Below are 18,501 nucleotides of genomic sequence, written 5' to 3' on the forward strand. Positions count from 1 at the left end.
ACTGCATACTAAATATACAGATTTAAATAAATCCACATTTCGTCAATTTTTCCCAATATAACCCCTTAAAAAATTTGGAAAAAATCGCAAAAAAAAAATTGTTTCCCTCGAAGATGGCTACAAAGATTCGTCTGTTGATGCTGATCAAGAATATATATAATTTATAGGGTCGGAAATAACTGCTTCACAGCTTAATATCCTTCTAACTCAAATTTGCGTATAAAAAGTTTATCAATAATATCGATAGTATATTTATATATTTTAACGTTAAATGGGATACACACTTTTGAATATATTAGAATTGCCATTGAATTTTCTTTATATATTTTTAAGTATTTTATATCTTATATTTCGTATTAATAATAACATTCCCCTCTCTGCATTTCCCCATTTCCAGATACAAAATCGAAGTGGCAGGCAAAAGCCTACCCGTGCTCACCAATCTCGACAAGGGTCGCTATGGAGTGATTGTGTTCGAGAACCTGGACAAGTACCTCAACATGGACAAGTGGAATCGCGAGCTGCTGGACAAATACTGCCGCGAGTACTCCGTGGGAATTGTGGGTTTCGTCAGTTCCAGCGAGGAGACCCTGGTGGGTGCTCAGCTCCGGGACTTTCCGCTCTTTGTCAACACGAATCTAAGGTTGAGGGACGCCAGCTTGAATCCCAGTTCATCGGTGCTCCGGTTAACCAGAGCGGGCGAGACCGCTTGGGGAGCCCTGCCCGGCGATGATTGGGCAGTGTTCCAGCATAATCACAGTACCTACGAACCGGTGGAGTGGGCTCAGCGGAATACCCAGGAATATCCGGCGGATAGTGTGGGGCAGGTGCAGCTGCCACTGACCACAGTCCTCCAGGACCGCGGTCATTTGGATGGCATCCAGAGAGTGCTCTTCGGGAGCAGTCTGAGATTCTGGCTGCACCGCTTAGTCTTCCTGGATGCCCTCAGTTACCTGAGTCATGGACAGCTCAGCTTGAATCTGGAGCGGATGATACTCGTGGATATAGATGACATATTCGTGGGAGAGAAGGGCACTCGGCTGCGACCCGACGATGTGAGGGCGCTGATAGCCACCCAGAAGAATATAGCAGCCATGGTGCCGGGCTTCCGCTTCAATCTGGGCTTCTCCGGCAAGTACTATCATCATGGAACGCGAGAGGAGAACCTCGGCGATGACTTTCTGCTGCAGAATGTCCAGGAGTTCAACTGGTTCTCGCACATGTGGAAGCACCAGCAGCCGCATCTCTACGACAACCTGACGCTCCTCATGTCCGAAATGCAACTGAACTATGCCTTCGCCTTGGATCATAATATACCCACGGATTCGGGTTACTCCATATCGCCGCATCACTCAGGTGTGTATCCTGCCCATGAGTTGCTCTACCTGGCCTGGAAGAAGGTGTGGAACGTGAAGGTGACCTCCACGGAGGAGTATCCGCATCTGAGACCAGCTCGTCTAAGGCGGGGCTTCATCCATCGGGATATAATGGTGCTGCCGAGGCAAACCTGTGGCCTGTTCACACACACCATGTACATAGACCGATATCCCGGTGGCAGGGACAAGCTGGACGAGTCCATCCAGGGCGGTGAGCTCTTCCAGACGATCGTCTACAACCCCATCAACATCTTCATGACGCACATGTCCAACTATGGGTCAGATCGTTTGGCCCTGTACACATTCCAGTCGGTGATCAAGTTCCTGCAGTGCTGGACCAACCTCAAGTTGGCCTCGGCACCGCCCATTCAGCTGGCCGAGATGTACTTCCGCCTGCACCCGGAGGAGGTGGACCCCGTCTGGGGCAATCCCTGTGACGATGTGCGGCACAAGAAGATCTGGTCGAAGACCAAAAACTGTGACTCGCTGCCCAAGTTCCTGGTGATAGGCCCCCAAAAGACCGGCACCACCGCCCTCTACACATTCCTCTCGATGCACGGCAGCGTGGCAAGCAATATCGATAGTCGGGATACCTTCGAGGAAGTGCAGTTCTTCAATGGGAACAACTACTATCGAGGCTTGGACTGGTATATGGACTTCTTTCCCTCGGAGGTCCTGCCCAATACGAGTTCCCCGATGCCCACGCAGCTGGGATCGCCGAGGTACATGTTCGAGAAGAGTGCCACCTACTTTGATGGAGAGGCGGTACCCAAAAGGACACATGCCTTGCTGCCGCACGCCAAGATCGTCACGATTCTGATATCGCCGGCGAAGAGGGCGTACTCCTGGTATCAGCATCAAAAGGCCCATGGCGATGTGATAGCCAATAACTATAGTTTCTATCAGGTAAGTCGTGGGGTTTATGTATAGGAAGAGATATGAGCTATAAGAAAGAATATTTCCTAGGTCTTAAACTTTATGAGGCAAACAAACGAATTTTCTGGGGATTTTAAAACTGTGTCTAAAGTTATGCATATGAGGTTTATTTTATTCCATAAGCCCTGTAAAATAAATTGGACTACTTTTATCAAGAAATATAGTATTTAAATCATAATACTATAACAACTCTGTTCTTCTAGAAATTCTTGAATAATCTCCCAAAAATGCTCAATACTTTAAATAAACCCTAGAACCGAACTATAATTAACTTCGCCTCATTGGTTACTATAGAAACATCTACCAGAGTCCCCTCTCTGGTGATTGATATCCATTTTGTATCAACTCGAGCGTATAGAAATTCCCCAAATTGCTATTTCTTTTATCTGCTGCTGCTCCCTCCTGGGGGAAGCGAAATGAAAAGAAACATTTAAGCAAACAAGAAAATTCATTTGGGTTCACCTCAAAAGCGAGTCGAGAAAAACAAAACAAATGCTACTAACATAGAAGTGAAATGAAATGAAATGAAGGAAAATCCTGTTTTAATTCAAGCAACTTGTGGCACGTCCAGCGCACACTGCAGTTCGTTGCGGCAAGTAGGCAAATCGCTTCCTTTTTTGATCCTTTGGCACATTTCATTTGAATTCCATGCCGGAAAATTTCTATTTGCACCCTGTCCGGGTCGCTTGTCCCCACAACTAACACATGTACGAATGCCTCAGATTACTCCGGCAGTTTGCTCTGACATGTGTCCTGGCGGGTCCTGGGCCAAGGCACTCAAAACTCACTCGTTGGCGCCCCCAGCTCTCCTTGTAGCAGAAGGCGACAGCTTGTACACTGCGAAAATCCTTGACAATCCTTGAATACATTAGGATGGATATTGATGGAGGGAAAATATATGGTTATGAACTTGAAGAAAAAATACGCAGAGAAGGGATATTCTGTTCTTAAAAATTATCGTAAAACCTCCTCTAAAAACATAGGTTTTTTTATAGAGAATATCTTTTAAAAATACTTCTTTCTTAAATATTTTAAAGCTTTAAATATATTTTGAGTGAATATTAATATATTAAGCATGAGAGGAAACTAACTTCGGAAAGCCGAAATTGATTAAATTTCAATTGAATTATAAGATATCGATAACGCATCAAAAATTACAATTTTTCGGCAAATTAAAGTTTAAAAATTGCATAACTAAGCCAAAAAAGTATTAATATTGATTCCGAAAGCTGTTCTGTGCTAGTTTTTAACAGGTTAATAAATCTGCATACATAAAATACATTTTTAAAATATTAAAATTTTTGTCAATTTTCAACATGACAACAATGTCAAAAAGTCACTTAAAAAGTCTGAAAAAATTTCAAAATTTTTTTTTCTTTCCTTTATGCCTAGAAAGATTCGCCTGTTAAAGCTGATCAAGAATATATATGATTTATGGGGTCGGAAATGACTTCTTCACGGAGTTTCATGCTTCTGACTGAAATTATAATACCCTTAAAAGAACATAATACATTTTTTAGACATACAATTTAACCATTATCCCCTACAATTTTCTTCAACTGGTACCAAATCGTCACCCCTTTAACCCCCCCTCAAAAATAACTCTGATTTTAACGCACACTTTCCACTTGTGTTTCTCTCCAACCATCAACCGCACTTGGACAGGTCATAACGGCGGGCGACTCCGCACCCAGGTCGCTGAAGGATCTGCGCAATCGCTGCCTAAACCCGGGCAAGTACGCCCAGCACTTGGAGCACTGGCTGGCCTACTACCCCGCCCAGCAGCTGCACATCATCGACGGCGAGCAGTTGCGCCTGAATCCCATCGATGTGATGAACGAGCTGCAGCGCTTCCTGAAAATCCAGCCGCTGCTCGATTATTCAAATCACCTGCGCTACGACGTGAAGAAGGGCTTCTACTGCCAGGCCGTCAGCGAGAAGCGCAATAAATGCCTGGGCAAGTCCAAGGGTCGCCAGTATCCGTCGATGGATGAGCGCAGTGCCAAGATGTTGCAGCGGTGAGTAAAATCGAAAAACGCCATGGAAGAGCTTTGGGGGAGGGGGGAGAACAAATGAGGAAAGGGGAAAACATAGAAGGTGGAACTTTGAATACTCTTTGAAAAGTTATATTCAATATTTGAAAATATGAATATAATATGGTATAGCGCTGAGAATCTTTCCAAAATATCATATTGGTATGCCTATACTTTTTGGTATACCTATTTTTAAATGTTATTCTGAATTAAAAAACCTTTTAAAATCTGAATAAATGTAATCTATTTTCATTTGAAATGCTTATTGTAAAACACAGTCGGAATCTAGCTTCAAGTGTTTCTATTAAACATGTTCCTTTAACTAACCCTTTAGAGCAAATAATATCAGGAAAACACTTATATCCCCTTTAATTTCAAAAATCGTTTAAGTTAGTAGCTTTATCTTGTTGGCCATATAAAAAGGTTGACATGTACTTCGATAGCATTAAATTAGGCAAATAAATCCCATTTAAACAGGGGAGTGACACAGGTATAAAGTTCCAATGACCACACCCTACTGAAGCTGACCAAGAATTTATAGGTTTTAGAATCTCTTAAACTTCAGGCCACTATCAGCCGCTCAAAGGGTATTCAACAAAACAAAACAAAAAAAAGAGAAGGGAAAACGAAATCATGAAACCCCAACAAAGGTGGGAAAATGGTGAAAAGTTCGGGCCATCACTCGTGGGGCCGTGGCTGTGAGTGATTTGGGGAAGGACAGGCAAAGGTGGTGGCGGAGGAGAAGGTATGAGAGGGAGGGGCTTCTGCTTTGAGTGAAGGATTAATGAACATATGTGACGCTGCTGCAGGTGTGGCAGGGGTGGCAGGGGGGACACCTTCTCCTTGTATTTTTTCCTGGCCGAGAATGGGAATGTGCCACTTTGCGGCCGCTAAAAGTGCACTTCGCTGTACTGCGATTTCGTTGGTATGCCAGCTGTTGTCAGTTGACAAGGGAAACGATTTGCTGGCGGGAGGAGCACTTTCTAGGCCAACAACCACACGAAAGGGGAAAAAGGCTGGCTGTAGGATAGGATGTGGAGGTGGCAGTGGCTCTAGGATGTGGATGTGGAAGCGGAGATGGACAGATGGACTACTTTGTGAGGCATTCAACTGAAGTAAATGGGAAATATATCAAGGGAGGGGAAGGGTGAGAGAGAGAGTTTTAGCCAAATAAAAGTGGCCATAAGCTGGGGAAATTTGTTTCCTGCCGAGATTCCATTCGAAACGTGAAAATGTGTCAGCAAAACGGAGATGTGGATACCATTAAAAATAGAGCGAGCTGTAGAAGGGTGATTCCTGCTAAGTGGAAAGTTTATTAGGGATTTTAAGGACTCAAAGTTGATGCTGGGAGTTTTTTTTACAGGTCTCTGAGGCATTGAGTGCTGTCCTTTATGGGGTTTTATTAATGGATGGATGTCGTTGGAGCTGAGAGGATTCTGGGAGATTTTTGATTCCTTTATATAACTATGAAAATATAAATAAAATAAAGTAAATAACATTAAAATCGCTTAGATATATTTCCTTAAAGAACACCCAATGATTACCATAGAACATGAGTTAAAAATCAGCTTAGCCCGAAAGATTATAGGTTTTTGCCTTGAAATTTCCCACAAACAGATAATAATAATTTCCGAAGCTTTCCTAGTACCAGATTCTTGTAAAAACAATCCACAAAAGAGATATGATTGGGACAGAAAAGTATTGTACGAGTACCAAGTTGAAGTTGAAATAAAATATTCAAAAACTTGGCTAACAAAAAAGCGGCTGCGCGATAAGTCCCCTCTTTCGCCGTCGATCTGCATATTTGTTCTGTCTGAGGCAGAATCCGCGGAATTTGAAATTCTAATTGCGCTTCATCTCTCTCTGTGCTGCCTGCATTTTACTGATGGAACATTTCTTTCTTTATTTTCCCGCTCGCAGCTACTATCTGAATCACAATACGGCGCTGGTGAAGCTGCTCAAAAAGCTGGGGTCGCGGCCGATACCACAGTGGCTCAAAGACGACCTGTCCACGGGCACGTGATAGCAACTCATCGGCGGCGGAGGAGCAGGACCAGGTGGAGGTGGCTCTGGAGGCGGCATCAAGTATCGCAAATTGCGGGCAAAACTCAGGAAACAGTTGCGTTGGCTGCATCTGGCGGCCGAGAGCACTGAAAAGGCTCAGTCGCAACGGCGACGAAGGCTTCACAACTGACAGGACGACGAAGGGGAGGTGGAAATGTTTAACATAAGAAAAGCATATACTCGTTCCTGTTCTGAGCTCTTATTTTGATATATTTTTCTGCAATCGAAATTAATAAGGTTTAAGGCAAGACAATATCAATGAGAACGATGCGTAACGCCATATAACATAAGGGTTTACAGTAAATGCTTTAGGTTTTAATTCAAATGTAAATCTCTTTAGAAAACTCAATCCATGTAAATATGTTTATCTTATTCAAACAATTTCTTTGTATTCTATATAACAAATGTATTAGCCTAAAAGGAATTACAAATGATTTATTTAAATCTATACCATCTCTTAAAATCAAATAATTTGTAAATCAAAAGTTCAAGTATACGTGTTGTTTTAATTAAAAACTCTTAAATATTAACTCTTTACAAATTGAATATAATTCTTCTGCACGTTATTTTATTTGATCTGCATTTTGTTAACTTTAAAATTTATAATATTATATTGTGCCAAGCCGGTTAAATTTTCAAAACATTCGAATGGTAATAACATTTAGTATATCTTTCATGAAAAATAATTAAGATGAACAAATATTTTAAAAAGAAAATTCCTAATTAAAAGGTTTCCCTGAAATAGTTACATTAATAAGATAAAAAAGAATAGAGGTTTAAAATTGTTCATAATAAATGTTTCCCTTACATTTCCAAAGTGTATTAAAGTTAATACATAAAACAAGCCCTTAAAAATGTATGTAACAAATATGTAACCTTATTAATTTCGCTTGCCCTTAATTACATCAAATATTAAAACAAACAGAACAAGGACGAGCGAGTACAGAGCAGCTGTAGGAATAAAAAATAGGATAGATTAAGGAGGGTAAAAAATAACATAATTAGTCGCTTTAAAGTTTAAACGTAAATGCATAAATCTTGTGTTTTGTTGCTATTGCAGCTAATTAATGTCACTGCAGTTGTCACTGCTGGAGTTGTACAGTCAGGAGCGTGTGTGTATGTTGTGTAAATAGGAGCGTGTGTGCGTATTTTGTGTCTGCCTGTTTGCGCATTATAAATTATCATAAATAATATCATGAGGCATCATGAATAAATGCATAAATGCGCTTTGTTAGTTGTTTAATGTTCATCAGTTGCTAATGGCCAGTTAAGCGCCTAATTATCCATAATCCAGAGCACTTTCGTTATTACCTCAGACACACCGAATTCAGCCTACTCTCTAAGTCTAAGCCCTCTCTAAGTCCATGCCAAACTGTGAGATCTTCTTTAGCCAGCAGCTAAGTTAACGAAAGCAGGCAAACATATGTATATCTGTACTAACTACGTGTTAATATATCTGACTAGTGACTAGCGACTAGCGACTAAGCGTAAGGCAGCTCTCTATCCCTAAGTGTATTATAGATGTGTTTTAGCCTAAGCCCAGCCAGCACGAGTGCGTGTGTGTAAAGCTCTAGTTGTAGTCCTAAGCGCAGCGCCTAAGCAAAGCTCTATTGTATAGTTGGATATATGCGTAACCCACGGAGGACTAGTTCAAGTTTAGATTCGTAATGCGACAATAATAAAAGCGAAAAATTATTGCAAGTGTAAAATTGTATTTTGTCCACTTTTGAAAAATTTAAATTGTGAAAAGTAAGTTAAAAAACAAAATATTTCGGTAGATTCTCTACATCATGAATGTTTTTTATTTAAAAAATATATAGTTTCCTCTGATTTACTTCATTTTTTCACAAAAAATAAATAAATATTTTATCTTAACTTCAATACCGTGAACTTTTCTGTTTATTTCATTGTCATTAAAATGATTATTAATCAAGTTTACTAAAATGTACAAAAGTTCCACACTAATAAAAACTAAGTATTATATTTTTTAATTATTATTTACTATTATAATTATAATTGTATTTGTTTGTATTCATTTGAAATATTTTAGAATTACAGCATTTTTACATATACTTACATTTACATTTTTAAATACAATAATTTTTCGAAATTGCAACGACGTACCTTACATGTAATATCTAAAAACGACATGTGAAATAGTTTACACAAAGTGTTTTTAAGAGACATCTAGCGTCGATTTCAAAAATGGCAAGAGGATAATACCATTTTGGTATATTTTACATACTTTATTATTTTATTTTTTACTTTCTTCAAAGTATTTAAAAGCGACATCTAGCGCCAGTCTCAAAATTTGCAAATAGTTAATACCAATTATGGTATTTTTAATTTTTAAAGCAGGAGAGTACCTAAACTGCTTATATGACAGTAGTAATTACTACTTAGCACTGCTTGCTAGCTAGTTGTTCTGTTAAGTTTCTGTAAACCAGTATTGCTAGAACGTTATCTAAAAGTGAAAAATTTAAATAACAGGTTATGGATTCAGAAAGACCCAAAACAAAATATTTTAAAATGCCAAAAAAAAATATTTTAGTATTTTCGTGCGAAAGTTCTGTTAATTTACATTCAGCCGACTGTTAACGAGAGAATATGTTATGAACTTAACATTCTACATGAGAATTCGACCTAATGTATCTGTAAACGTGTAAAATGTATAATGTTGAGTAACAGCTTTAAAATTCAGAGTGACCAAACCAAAAATACCAGAAAAATATCCCATTCTTTCAAAAACCCTAATTTCTACCAACTTTTGCGCGAACTTTTTCTTCCGCAAAAAATTTTCCAGCGAGCAGACGCGTCGGATGATTGGATCCGCAAAAAGAAAACTTGAAACTCGAAAGCTGTCGTAAAAACTGTGTTTACGTTCGGGCCGCGTCGGTTGTGTTAATGTTTAGTTAATTTTTATTCAATTTTAAAGCTCGAATTGTTGATATTTAATAAGTGGCGGATAACGAATAACACCGGTAAATATGGACGGCGCGTTGTGGAAACCAGAGATAACTGGCTAAAAATATATAAACTATACCTGGATATAGCACGTGCTAACAGGTTCCGCTCTTCTATTAATAAAGAATAATAGTTAATAATAACAGTAAAACTCGCGTGCTTCACCAGCCGGCTAACACTTGTCGCGAGAGAGAGAGAATTAAAGAAGAGCGTGTGAAAAGAATCAAAGAAACGGCCGCCTGCTGAATTTTTAGTTGTAAATTAGAGGCAGCCGCTATATCTTTCTATATATTATAAAGTACATAAAATATAGTGTGCTAATAGTGGTGGTGTGATCCTCAAGTGAAACAAATATAAGGAAATATAAATATACATATGTGCATATATAAATAACAGAAGAAGAATCGCTGGGTAAAACCGGTAATTCTCTCTCTCCCCCATCCGCTTCTCCATGCTATTTTTCACTCCTTTTTTTGGCGCCCATACTGCTCTCCGTTTCTGTTGTTGTTGCGCCTTGTTGCATTTATTCCTCTCGGCTCACAACTTACTTTTGTTTTAGCACTCAAAAAAATTAAAAATAAAGTAAAAAGTAAAGCCAACCAAATGTTCGGAGTAGAAGAGGAAATTCTTAGTTGTTTTTTTGCACGTATAAAATCTTTTGTGTTGCATTTTGGCGCTGCCTTGGATATTCGGGAAAATGAAAAGGGCACCGCTAAAAAGTTCCATGTGAAAATTCAGGAAAAGCCAACTGCATTGATACTTATATACATATGTATATATATATTTCTACTGTGAGTGTTTCATTGAATCGGTGGGAGTTGCGTTTCTTAATCATTATCTACCTTTTCCCACCACAAAAAAAAAAAAAAATTTTACCAGTGTTTTTGTGATTCACATCCGATCTGAAAAAATATAGGAAAGTGTAATTCGCGGTGTAGTGTACAGTTCGAGCAGCAGAAATCATGTCCAGAAACAAGGCCGCCATGTTTAGCGCCTTCCGGCTGCTCCTCCGCCCGTCGCCCGCCCACAGGAATATTGCCCTGCGCCTGGCCCCTGTCACGACCTTCGCCCTGGTAAGTGCCAACACCTCCCCCACCTTCCAATAGATTATCTATACCCCCGACAACTAAATATATAAATACCAAAGGGCAGATACTAGCCGGGACAAGCCGCGCTCCGGGAGGGCAGAATGGGAATCTATAAAAAAATACACGCACTTGTTATTCACATGTGAATAAGCGCATGGAAACAGTCGAGGTTGAGGTAATAGCACCTGCACAGGTTGGGTTGTTAATAATAATGTGTGTGGGGAGTTGCGTATTTTAATCGTCGAAAGTTAATATATTAAGATATATTTTAATACATTTGAATTTTTAAATACAATTAATCAGTGCTATTTTTTTGACCTCAACTGTTACACTGCAACTGTAGTTGAAGAGAATATTTCCATTCATGTTACATTCCCATTGCCAAAGTGCGTGTGTTGACCAATTTCTTAGTGTGTGTGTGTGTGTGTGTGTTTCGGTGTATGGCACATTTTGTGCTTTGGAAATTATTAAAATTATGCAAAGAACCAGTCCGAAAATACAAAGTACAAACATACACACATTCCTTCATACCATATGCTGTATGTTTGTCTTTCGCCGCTGCCCATCTTTCGTACTCTCTCACTCTCTCTCTCTGCCCTGCAAATCGTTCTCTCTAGCTTCAGCTCCCAACTTCAGCTCGAACTGCAACTCCAACTCTCTCTCCCAATCTGAATATTTAACTCTCTCCCGGTGAGTTGTGAGTTGTTCTTGTTGGTGCTTTTGAACTTGGCACCTGCGCGTCCTCTCTCTCAGCACCAAAAAAAAGGGCAAAGAAACAACAACAAAAACAGCTGTCAGAAATGTTTATCATCACATGACAAGATGAATGGGAGAGGGGAACCCGCAAAAAGAAGAGTGGAAGTGCCGTTGATATATGAGTGATTGTGGTAATTTTATTTGTAACGAGAGAGGGAGAATTTGAGAACAATTAGCACTCGTTATGGCATCTCGGGCACTCAAAAGCGTAGGTCATTGATTTAATTCGCTTTTGGATGAATCACTTCGATTTAAGCGATGCTGCAGCGGCCGCCTTATCAGTTGGAATTTCAAAGTAAGCCTGGTGAATCAGCGACATACTCAGAGATAAAAGCTAAATAAAAGTTACAGTCAAGCTTGGCTAAGAAGAATATTTTGGTTTTTACCACAACACACCAACAAATCTTCTTTTAGCAATTATAATTCAATGAATAAATATTTTAGTAATATAAAAATAGTTTAATAAATATTAAAAATTCGTTTACTGAGGTTGCACTGTAACCATTCAACCGGCGTGTATTCTATTCAACTATTTCTTTTCTGACAAACTCGATTTGCATACGAAATGATTAAATACGCCGTTATTTGCTCGGCTCAAGTGTCGGCATGAGCGCGGGCGGCTCTTGAGCTTTTTTTTGTGTTTGCCAAAAGGAGAGAGAGAGAGTACGGGAGTGCTGATAGCAGCGGGAGAAGTGGGAGAGATTTCGTACGGGGATTATTTACATTTTAGCAGGTTATTTGCTCGACTTTTCGTTCACTTGCATCTGTTGTGTGTGTCTCAATTTGCATTTGTTTCGTTTTTTATCTGTTGTTGCCCTTTGTTAGCTGATTAAAGCAAATAGGGTAACAAAAAAATGACAAGATAACGGGCTTAAAAAAACAAAGGTCTGTGTGACACTGCCAAAAGTTAAAGGGTTAAGTTAATACTAAGTATTTGTTTTCTTTTCTATCGGGTTAAAAATATGTATTTATATGGCGAACTTGACTTTTATCGATAGCTTTTCTTTATTATTATTTTTGCTTAAACCTTTATGCTGAAAATAAGATAATTTATTGAACATTTACTGTACTTAATGCTCCGCATTCTGGATATATAAGTCGAGTTCTTGGCCCAGATCTCCCAATGTGACATCTTAACTTGGTATATAGCATTTATCTCTCAATTTAGAACACGCGCCACTTACCAATGACTCTGATTTTTCACCCCGATTTAAAGCTAACTCCTTGGGGTGGGAAAAGTAAATAAAATCTGGGGACAAGGCTAAAAAATATCTATGTATCTGACAAGTACAAAAAGTAACGTCACTATTTTCGGGGGGGAAACTCCACTTTTCCGTTGTTCGTGGGGCAGAAAAACTTTTATTGGCGCCATTTGGTCTGTCGCACAATACCCAAACACAGACACACACACACACACACACACACAAATATACACATTCAGACACAGAACGTGTGTTGTTACAACTCCCTTTCCCTCTTTTCACCCGAAAATCCGATTCTGCTGTGTCTTTCCGGCATTTCCTCTTCAATGGGATTTTTGGCTTGCCCTCGAATTTCGGGTTTTTGCATTTTGTTTCCATTTGCCCTCCAATATTCCTGTTTCTGATTCGCTCCAAAGGGGCGCTGGGGCGTGGCACCATCACACATACAAATATTCTGAACAGCGATGGTTCGAAAAATGGGATATTTAAAAAATGATTCACCAATTAAGTATTGAAACAATTTACCATTTATAACATTTTTTATCAATTAAATTTTCTAAGTTAAAATTTACTATATTGGTGGAATATCTGATTGTATAAACCTCTGTTATTATATCGTATTAATTATTCGGTTTTTAAATTAAGTTCTTACCCATTTCCTATTAACTCAACCCCTCCTGTTTACAAACAATCATTTTTTCTCTCTCGGCCAACAATTATTTTTCCGTGCTGCTACAAAAAAGGGGTCGATGGGCGATCAATTGATATTTGATGAAAAATAAAAGCGTTATGATTCAGGCTTTGGGAACCGGCTTTATTTGTGCACATCTCCATGTGCAAGCTGGGGAGAGTGTGCATTCTTAAATATGTATATAAAGTCTGGCAAACAAAAGCAACAAAGTACGAGTATTTATGCAAATAGGATTCATCATATCCAAAGTAAGCTCGCGCTGGTATATATGTATTTATATTGCACATAATACAGCCAAAGGTCAGCGGCTTAAAGCCAGGGCTTATGGTCATTCGTTGCATATTGTGGAAATGGAAGTTTTGCAAAAGCTTTTCATTAAATGAAGCTTAGTAGGTGATACTTAAAATTCACTTTTCTGCAGCTGCAATTTTCCCCTTGCTTCGGCACGCTTTTTCACTTTTTATGGTTTAAGTTTGAAGATAGTTTTTGTTAGAAATAAAAATGTGTTACATTGTTATATCCGAAAACTTTCTAAAACCTCAGATCTAGATTAAATTAAATAAATATATATATTTCTTTTTTTACAAATTTATGTATGCTTTTTCTACACGTTTGTATTTAGTATCATTTAAGAAAAGTTACCCTAGCCGATTTTTCCGCATCCTTTTATGCTTTTTTACCAAGTTACCTTAAAAACTGCCCTTCTCTGCGCTTCTCATAAGTTATACCTAAGGGGAGAAACCACTTGGCCCCCAAGACTAGTTTTTCAATCTTCCCCAAGCATCATTTAACCTCATTCGCAAGTTTTTGGTCGCTAATTCCCCGCAAAAGTCAAAGTTATCCTTGCAAACTTGAGTAGGCAGAGCAAAAACAGTCTGCCTATCAGCAGTTTGTCCTTGACTTTTTTTCTAATCCACTTCTTGAGTACTATCAACTATTGTTTGATCAGCAAGTTTTTGCGGCCCTCACCTAAGGGTCTCTACACACCAAGCATTCGACTTAACCCGTACACAAACAGTCAGGCCGCAGAAAATCTGCATAATATGGTAGAAGGGGGCTTTGCCCCAACACCCAGCACCCACCGCCCAACATCATCCTCAGGACATTATCCTTCTCCGCAGGACTGTGCCTCTGCCTTGCAAACTTGTGCACGTTCTGGCACATTTATCTGCGCTGCGAAATCTTTGCTTAGCTATCAGGGGAAAACCGAAAAGCAAATTTCTCCACCAGTCGTTGCAAAAATATTTGCATACTACATATATGCAAGGATATATTTAAAGCGGGGAGGACGAGGCCCGGATTATACGCGTAATTAATGCCATCGTAAAGTACCGAGGGGGAGCAGTAAGAGACGAACTTCATTAGGGCCTGTCGCTGGCGCTTCATCAGCAGATCTTAAAGTTATGCCTCCGAAATTGCCGGCATAACTTGCTGGTAATAAGTATTCGACTGACAAATAGCTGAAAGCATGAACATCTCGGGGCCATACATACTTACACTTTTAGAAATGTGTAAAGTCCGAATTTGGTTTAATATTAATGCACTAGGACTTTAAGTTTAATTGGAGTTATTTAGTTTTGGTAAATTATAATTGTGTGAATTAAATATGTTTGGTAGGCTGGCTGGTCAATTTTCTAAATAGAATAACTGGAAATATAAATGGCAAAATTAAACTGATAGTCTTAAAGCTTTGTTTTTGTCTGTACTTTAATTCTAGTCAATTAGTTACTCGATTTAGTTATCTAATAACTGAAGTGGTCTATTACTTAGGGACTCTTATCTGTCATCGCAGTGTATTTATATTTCTGTTTATCTTTCGGCCATCTCAACCGCCTGGTAGCCATGGTAGCACTAGTAATATAACTTTAGCTGAGTTAGCCCTTGCGTGTTATGGCCACTAGTGCTGCCCTGCTCTTGACTTTTGGTGTGGCAAGGAGGCGCCAACCCCGCATGTAAGCCCCACTACAACTTGTCAGATAGACCCCACTCGCCACAGTCCATAGTTAAATCTCCCCTTGTGGATCCCTAAACTCCAAAGATAAACCCCCATTCTGTACTTGTCGGTTTCAATGTTCGCTTTGATGTTTATCTCATGACTCTGCACCGAGCTGGCCTGCATGTGTACCTAATGGATACAAGTGGCCGAAAGCCCTCTTTATATTCCCGATTTCACCCCCAACAACTCCCTGCACTTGTAATCTAATCCCAACCGAAACTATTTGCAGTGCAGGTTAAACTGTGAGCGTCAGGGGAGTAAGAAGAATGCAGTGCACAGTTTTCCCCCCAGCTTGTTATCAATTTCGTGGGCGCTTAACCCGCTCTCTGATATCACTTATCAGCACTCATTCGTATTGTATAGTATATAAAAAATGACTATAGAAGTGCTCAATTTAAAATACATAACTCACTTGACGAGGCCACGCGACCGAACGGTCTGCGGTCTGTATAAATAAATCGTTTGTTTAATTTACAAAAACCCAGCCCCACAATTCGATTTCACGCATTCAGGGGCAGATCTCTGTACTGGCGCCATAAAAAAGATTTCAATGTTTGTCAGCGTAATTCTGCGGAAAGCCAGTCGTAGTGGCCGTGTTTGTGCACTGATTTTAATTCAATATAATAATATAATTCAAAGATAATGCAAACAGCGAAAACAGGGGATAAAGTGGCTACCTAAATTATTTAGCAAATATTTGTGGTCTTCGTTTGCCACTTTGCCAATCTTTGAATACATTTTTCATACAATTTAAAGCCTAAACAAAGGCGAGAGTGTCTACAGAGGCACCCTGCCAGAGTGAACCGCATAAAAAGGTTCGTTATTAATTCAAGCCATGTCTAGGGCTCTACGGGTGAGTCCTGGTCCCAGGACTTGTTTCCCCAGGTTCCCAACCGGAGTTCTCGAGTGTCAGCTGCTGCTGTTTCGAAGGCGCAAATTCTCCTTTCTTCTATTATATGCAAATTTCGTTGCGCTCCACGGGCGTGTAGCGAGCTGCCTCAAAAATGAGCTACATAAATTTATTTTTCGTGTCCCCTCACCCTGGTTAAGGGTTTGCCTAATATCCACTTAAGTTTGTCAAACGGCTGGCAAGTAGGGATTTAAGTGACAAATACAAGTGGGTTACTTAACTGGGTGAGAAAATTGCTCTTTTGGTTTTAACACAATTTATTAGCTGAATAAACTTTAATTGGGTTTAAAATATAATGGAATGCGTGAAATGCAACACAGGAAATTAATAAATATTGCATGAAAAGTAATGAATAAATCATCAAATGGTTTATATTTTGCCCAAGCATGCCTCATTGCCTGTCCATTAAAAATACGTTGATTACTTGCAGCTAGGTTCTGGTAAAAACTCACATTTTTTGTTGTCTGCCTTTTCTAGTTTATAAAAAAGGGACTGCATAATGTGGCTTCCTTGTGGTTTTTCAGTAAATGGGCCTCTTAACAGGCGGTTGTCGTCTCCTAATTAGACAGGGATGGAGTCCTCGTCCTTCTTCTGATAACCATTGGGGCATGGCCCTCTTTTTTGCTTTATTTTATCGCTTTTTCTCTCGAGTGTTAATTGTATTAAAATTAAAATTAAAATTACTCGCACTTGCTGGTCTTGAAAGGGCGTGTCCTGAAAATTGCTCATGCACATGGCCAAGCTACTTTCAAAAGAAAAACACACTCACGTACAGGAGTCCTTTGTGAGTGAAAATGTAAGGAACACATTTTTTGCGAGGGGCTTTTCGAGGCAGCTGGCAGCTGGATTTTTCCTTTGGCGGCAAGAGAAAGTAATTTTTATGCAGGAAAATATTATGTTAAAGTAGGAAAACCTTCTCCCGGTTCTATGCTGCTTTATAGTGTGTGCATCCTTTTAGGGGTGGATTCGCTTCCAATCTCTCCAGTGAAGTCTGACGGAGCTTAGGTGGATATTCCAGTCACTAATTAAGGCCGAACAGCATCCATTCCAACTGGTTGTTCCTTAGGCTCGTACATCGGCCCGGGCTAATGAGCCATTATTTTGAGTGAGTAATGCAATTACTGAGTTGGTTTTTATGTTGACTGTTTCTGTGGCTGCCACAGATTACACTGCGAGTAAAGTTGTCCGAGATATTTGGGTATCTGATTATCTTTTAGCATTTTTCAAGAGTTTCATTTAAATTTCTTACATTTAGAATACTTTATTTTGCCTATCACCTTATAAGATTTATCTGGAAATCTTCCCCAGTGTAATGTCTTATCCTGACTCGTGATTCTTCTGTCTGTGGTTATGTGCTTAACCCACAAGTTTATGTTTTCCCCCTTTGTTGGGCTTCGAATTGAATGGACCAAGCTTTTAGTGGCTCAATTTGTAGCAGGTTTTTCCACTCTCCCTGCCATGTATGCTATATATTCGTAGTACAACGTACATTGCTTCTCCTTCTGCATTATTTACCGATGGCAGTCCATCACCTGAGGCCACAGACTCTCCTATGAATATGGAATATTTGTAATTGAAATTCTGTTGGCCCCAGGGAACACAGGAACCCAGAAAAACGAGGGTGTAAATGGGCGCCTGGTGGGAATTTTCCCCTCCCCTACTTGACCCCTTTTTCGCCCTTTTTTGCAATTACAATTAAAGCTTAATTACCTTGAATTTCGCATGTAACCCTGCATATTATTAATAAACCGCGTGTGAGTGACACATAAGGTTGTGGCTCTAACACTTTGCTTGTAATTGGATCAATGAAAGAAATGCAATTTAATTTATTTACTTCAGGATAAGTTTCCATTACCGAAATTGGATGAATAAACAAACAAACAAAACCCGGAGGCCAGACGCTCACGTAATATTGCGTATACGCAATTTAAATGAACTCACAACTCGAAGAAGACCCAAAACAATTCCCCCAACATGCATTTAAAGTGAAGTAAAACGCTTACAAATGGGCCTATAAAACTGACTTTTAACTGAGACAGGTTTTTGGGCCAACTCTTTAAGGGAAGCGAAGGGAACTTTACATAAAATGGCCTAAACAAGCTAGGGGTAAAGAGGCAAAGTTTTTGCTATCATCAGCAAAAGTCTTTTATGCATAAACAGTTGCCGAAGGAAAAATAGGAATTAATATATATTTTAATGTTTAATATTATCTTGGGATTCATATTGCAAATAAACAGTTTATTTAATTAGCAAGTGTACTGTAATAAAGTATATATACGTCTAGTCAACCAGAAAAACAACTCACTTAAAGGTTTATAACTTACCCTAATCTGGTCCACCCCTGTAGACGTATTAATTCTTTTACGGCCATATTCATGTCAGTTAGCCAGTTAGATAGTTGGGCCTTTATGTCAGCTATTACCACCACGTCTCTTTCTGGCTATCTATGAGTTATGAGAGCGGCGACAAATTTCTGGCACTCTTT

At 39.4% G+C, this 18,501-nt stretch overlaps 2 protein-coding genes across 8 annotated transcripts in view; both read left to right on the forward strand.

The window, feature by feature from the left end:
* Nucleotides 1-8,118, forward strand: part of sfl (N-deacetylase and N-sulfotransferase sfl) — a 35,052-nt gene extending 26,934 nt beyond the window's left edge. The window contains exons 3-5 of the mRNA XM_086825842.1: nt 398-2,282; nt 3,978-4,330; nt 6,266-8,118. Of these exons, the coding sequence (XP_086681968.1) occupies nt 398-2,282; nt 3,978-4,330; nt 6,266-6,368 (2,341 nt within the window). The 3' untranslated portion in view covers nt 6,369-8,118. The remainder of the gene's footprint in view (nt 1-397; nt 2,283-3,977; nt 4,331-6,265) is intronic.
* Nucleotides 8,119-9,171: 1,053 nt separating this feature from the next.
* Nucleotides 9,172-18,501, forward strand: part of MCU (mitochondrial calcium uniporter) — a 53,898-nt gene continuing 44,568 nt past the window's right edge. Inside the window, exons 1-2 of one of the 7 annotated variants that reach the window (XM_086825849.1) lie at nt 9,172-9,390; nt 10,253-10,446. In XM_086825849.1, the coding sequence (XP_086681975.1) occupies nt 10,336-10,446 (111 nt within the window). In that variant the 5' untranslated portion in view covers nt 9,172-9,390; nt 10,253-10,335. Of the gene's footprint in view, nt 10,165-10,252; nt 10,447-18,501 lie in introns of all 7 variants that reach the window. The other 6 variants (XM_086825850.1, XM_086825847.1, XM_086825848.1 and 3 more) reach the window with 6 other exon arrangements.

The sequence above is a fragment of the Drosophila serrata genome, unplaced genomic scaffold (genome assembly GCF_035046125.1).
Source record: "Drosophila serrata isolate PLE 108 unplaced genomic scaffold, ASM3504612v1 contig_116, whole genome shotgun sequence".
NCBI lineage: Eukaryota > Metazoa > Arthropoda > Insecta > Diptera > Drosophilidae > Drosophila > Drosophila serrata.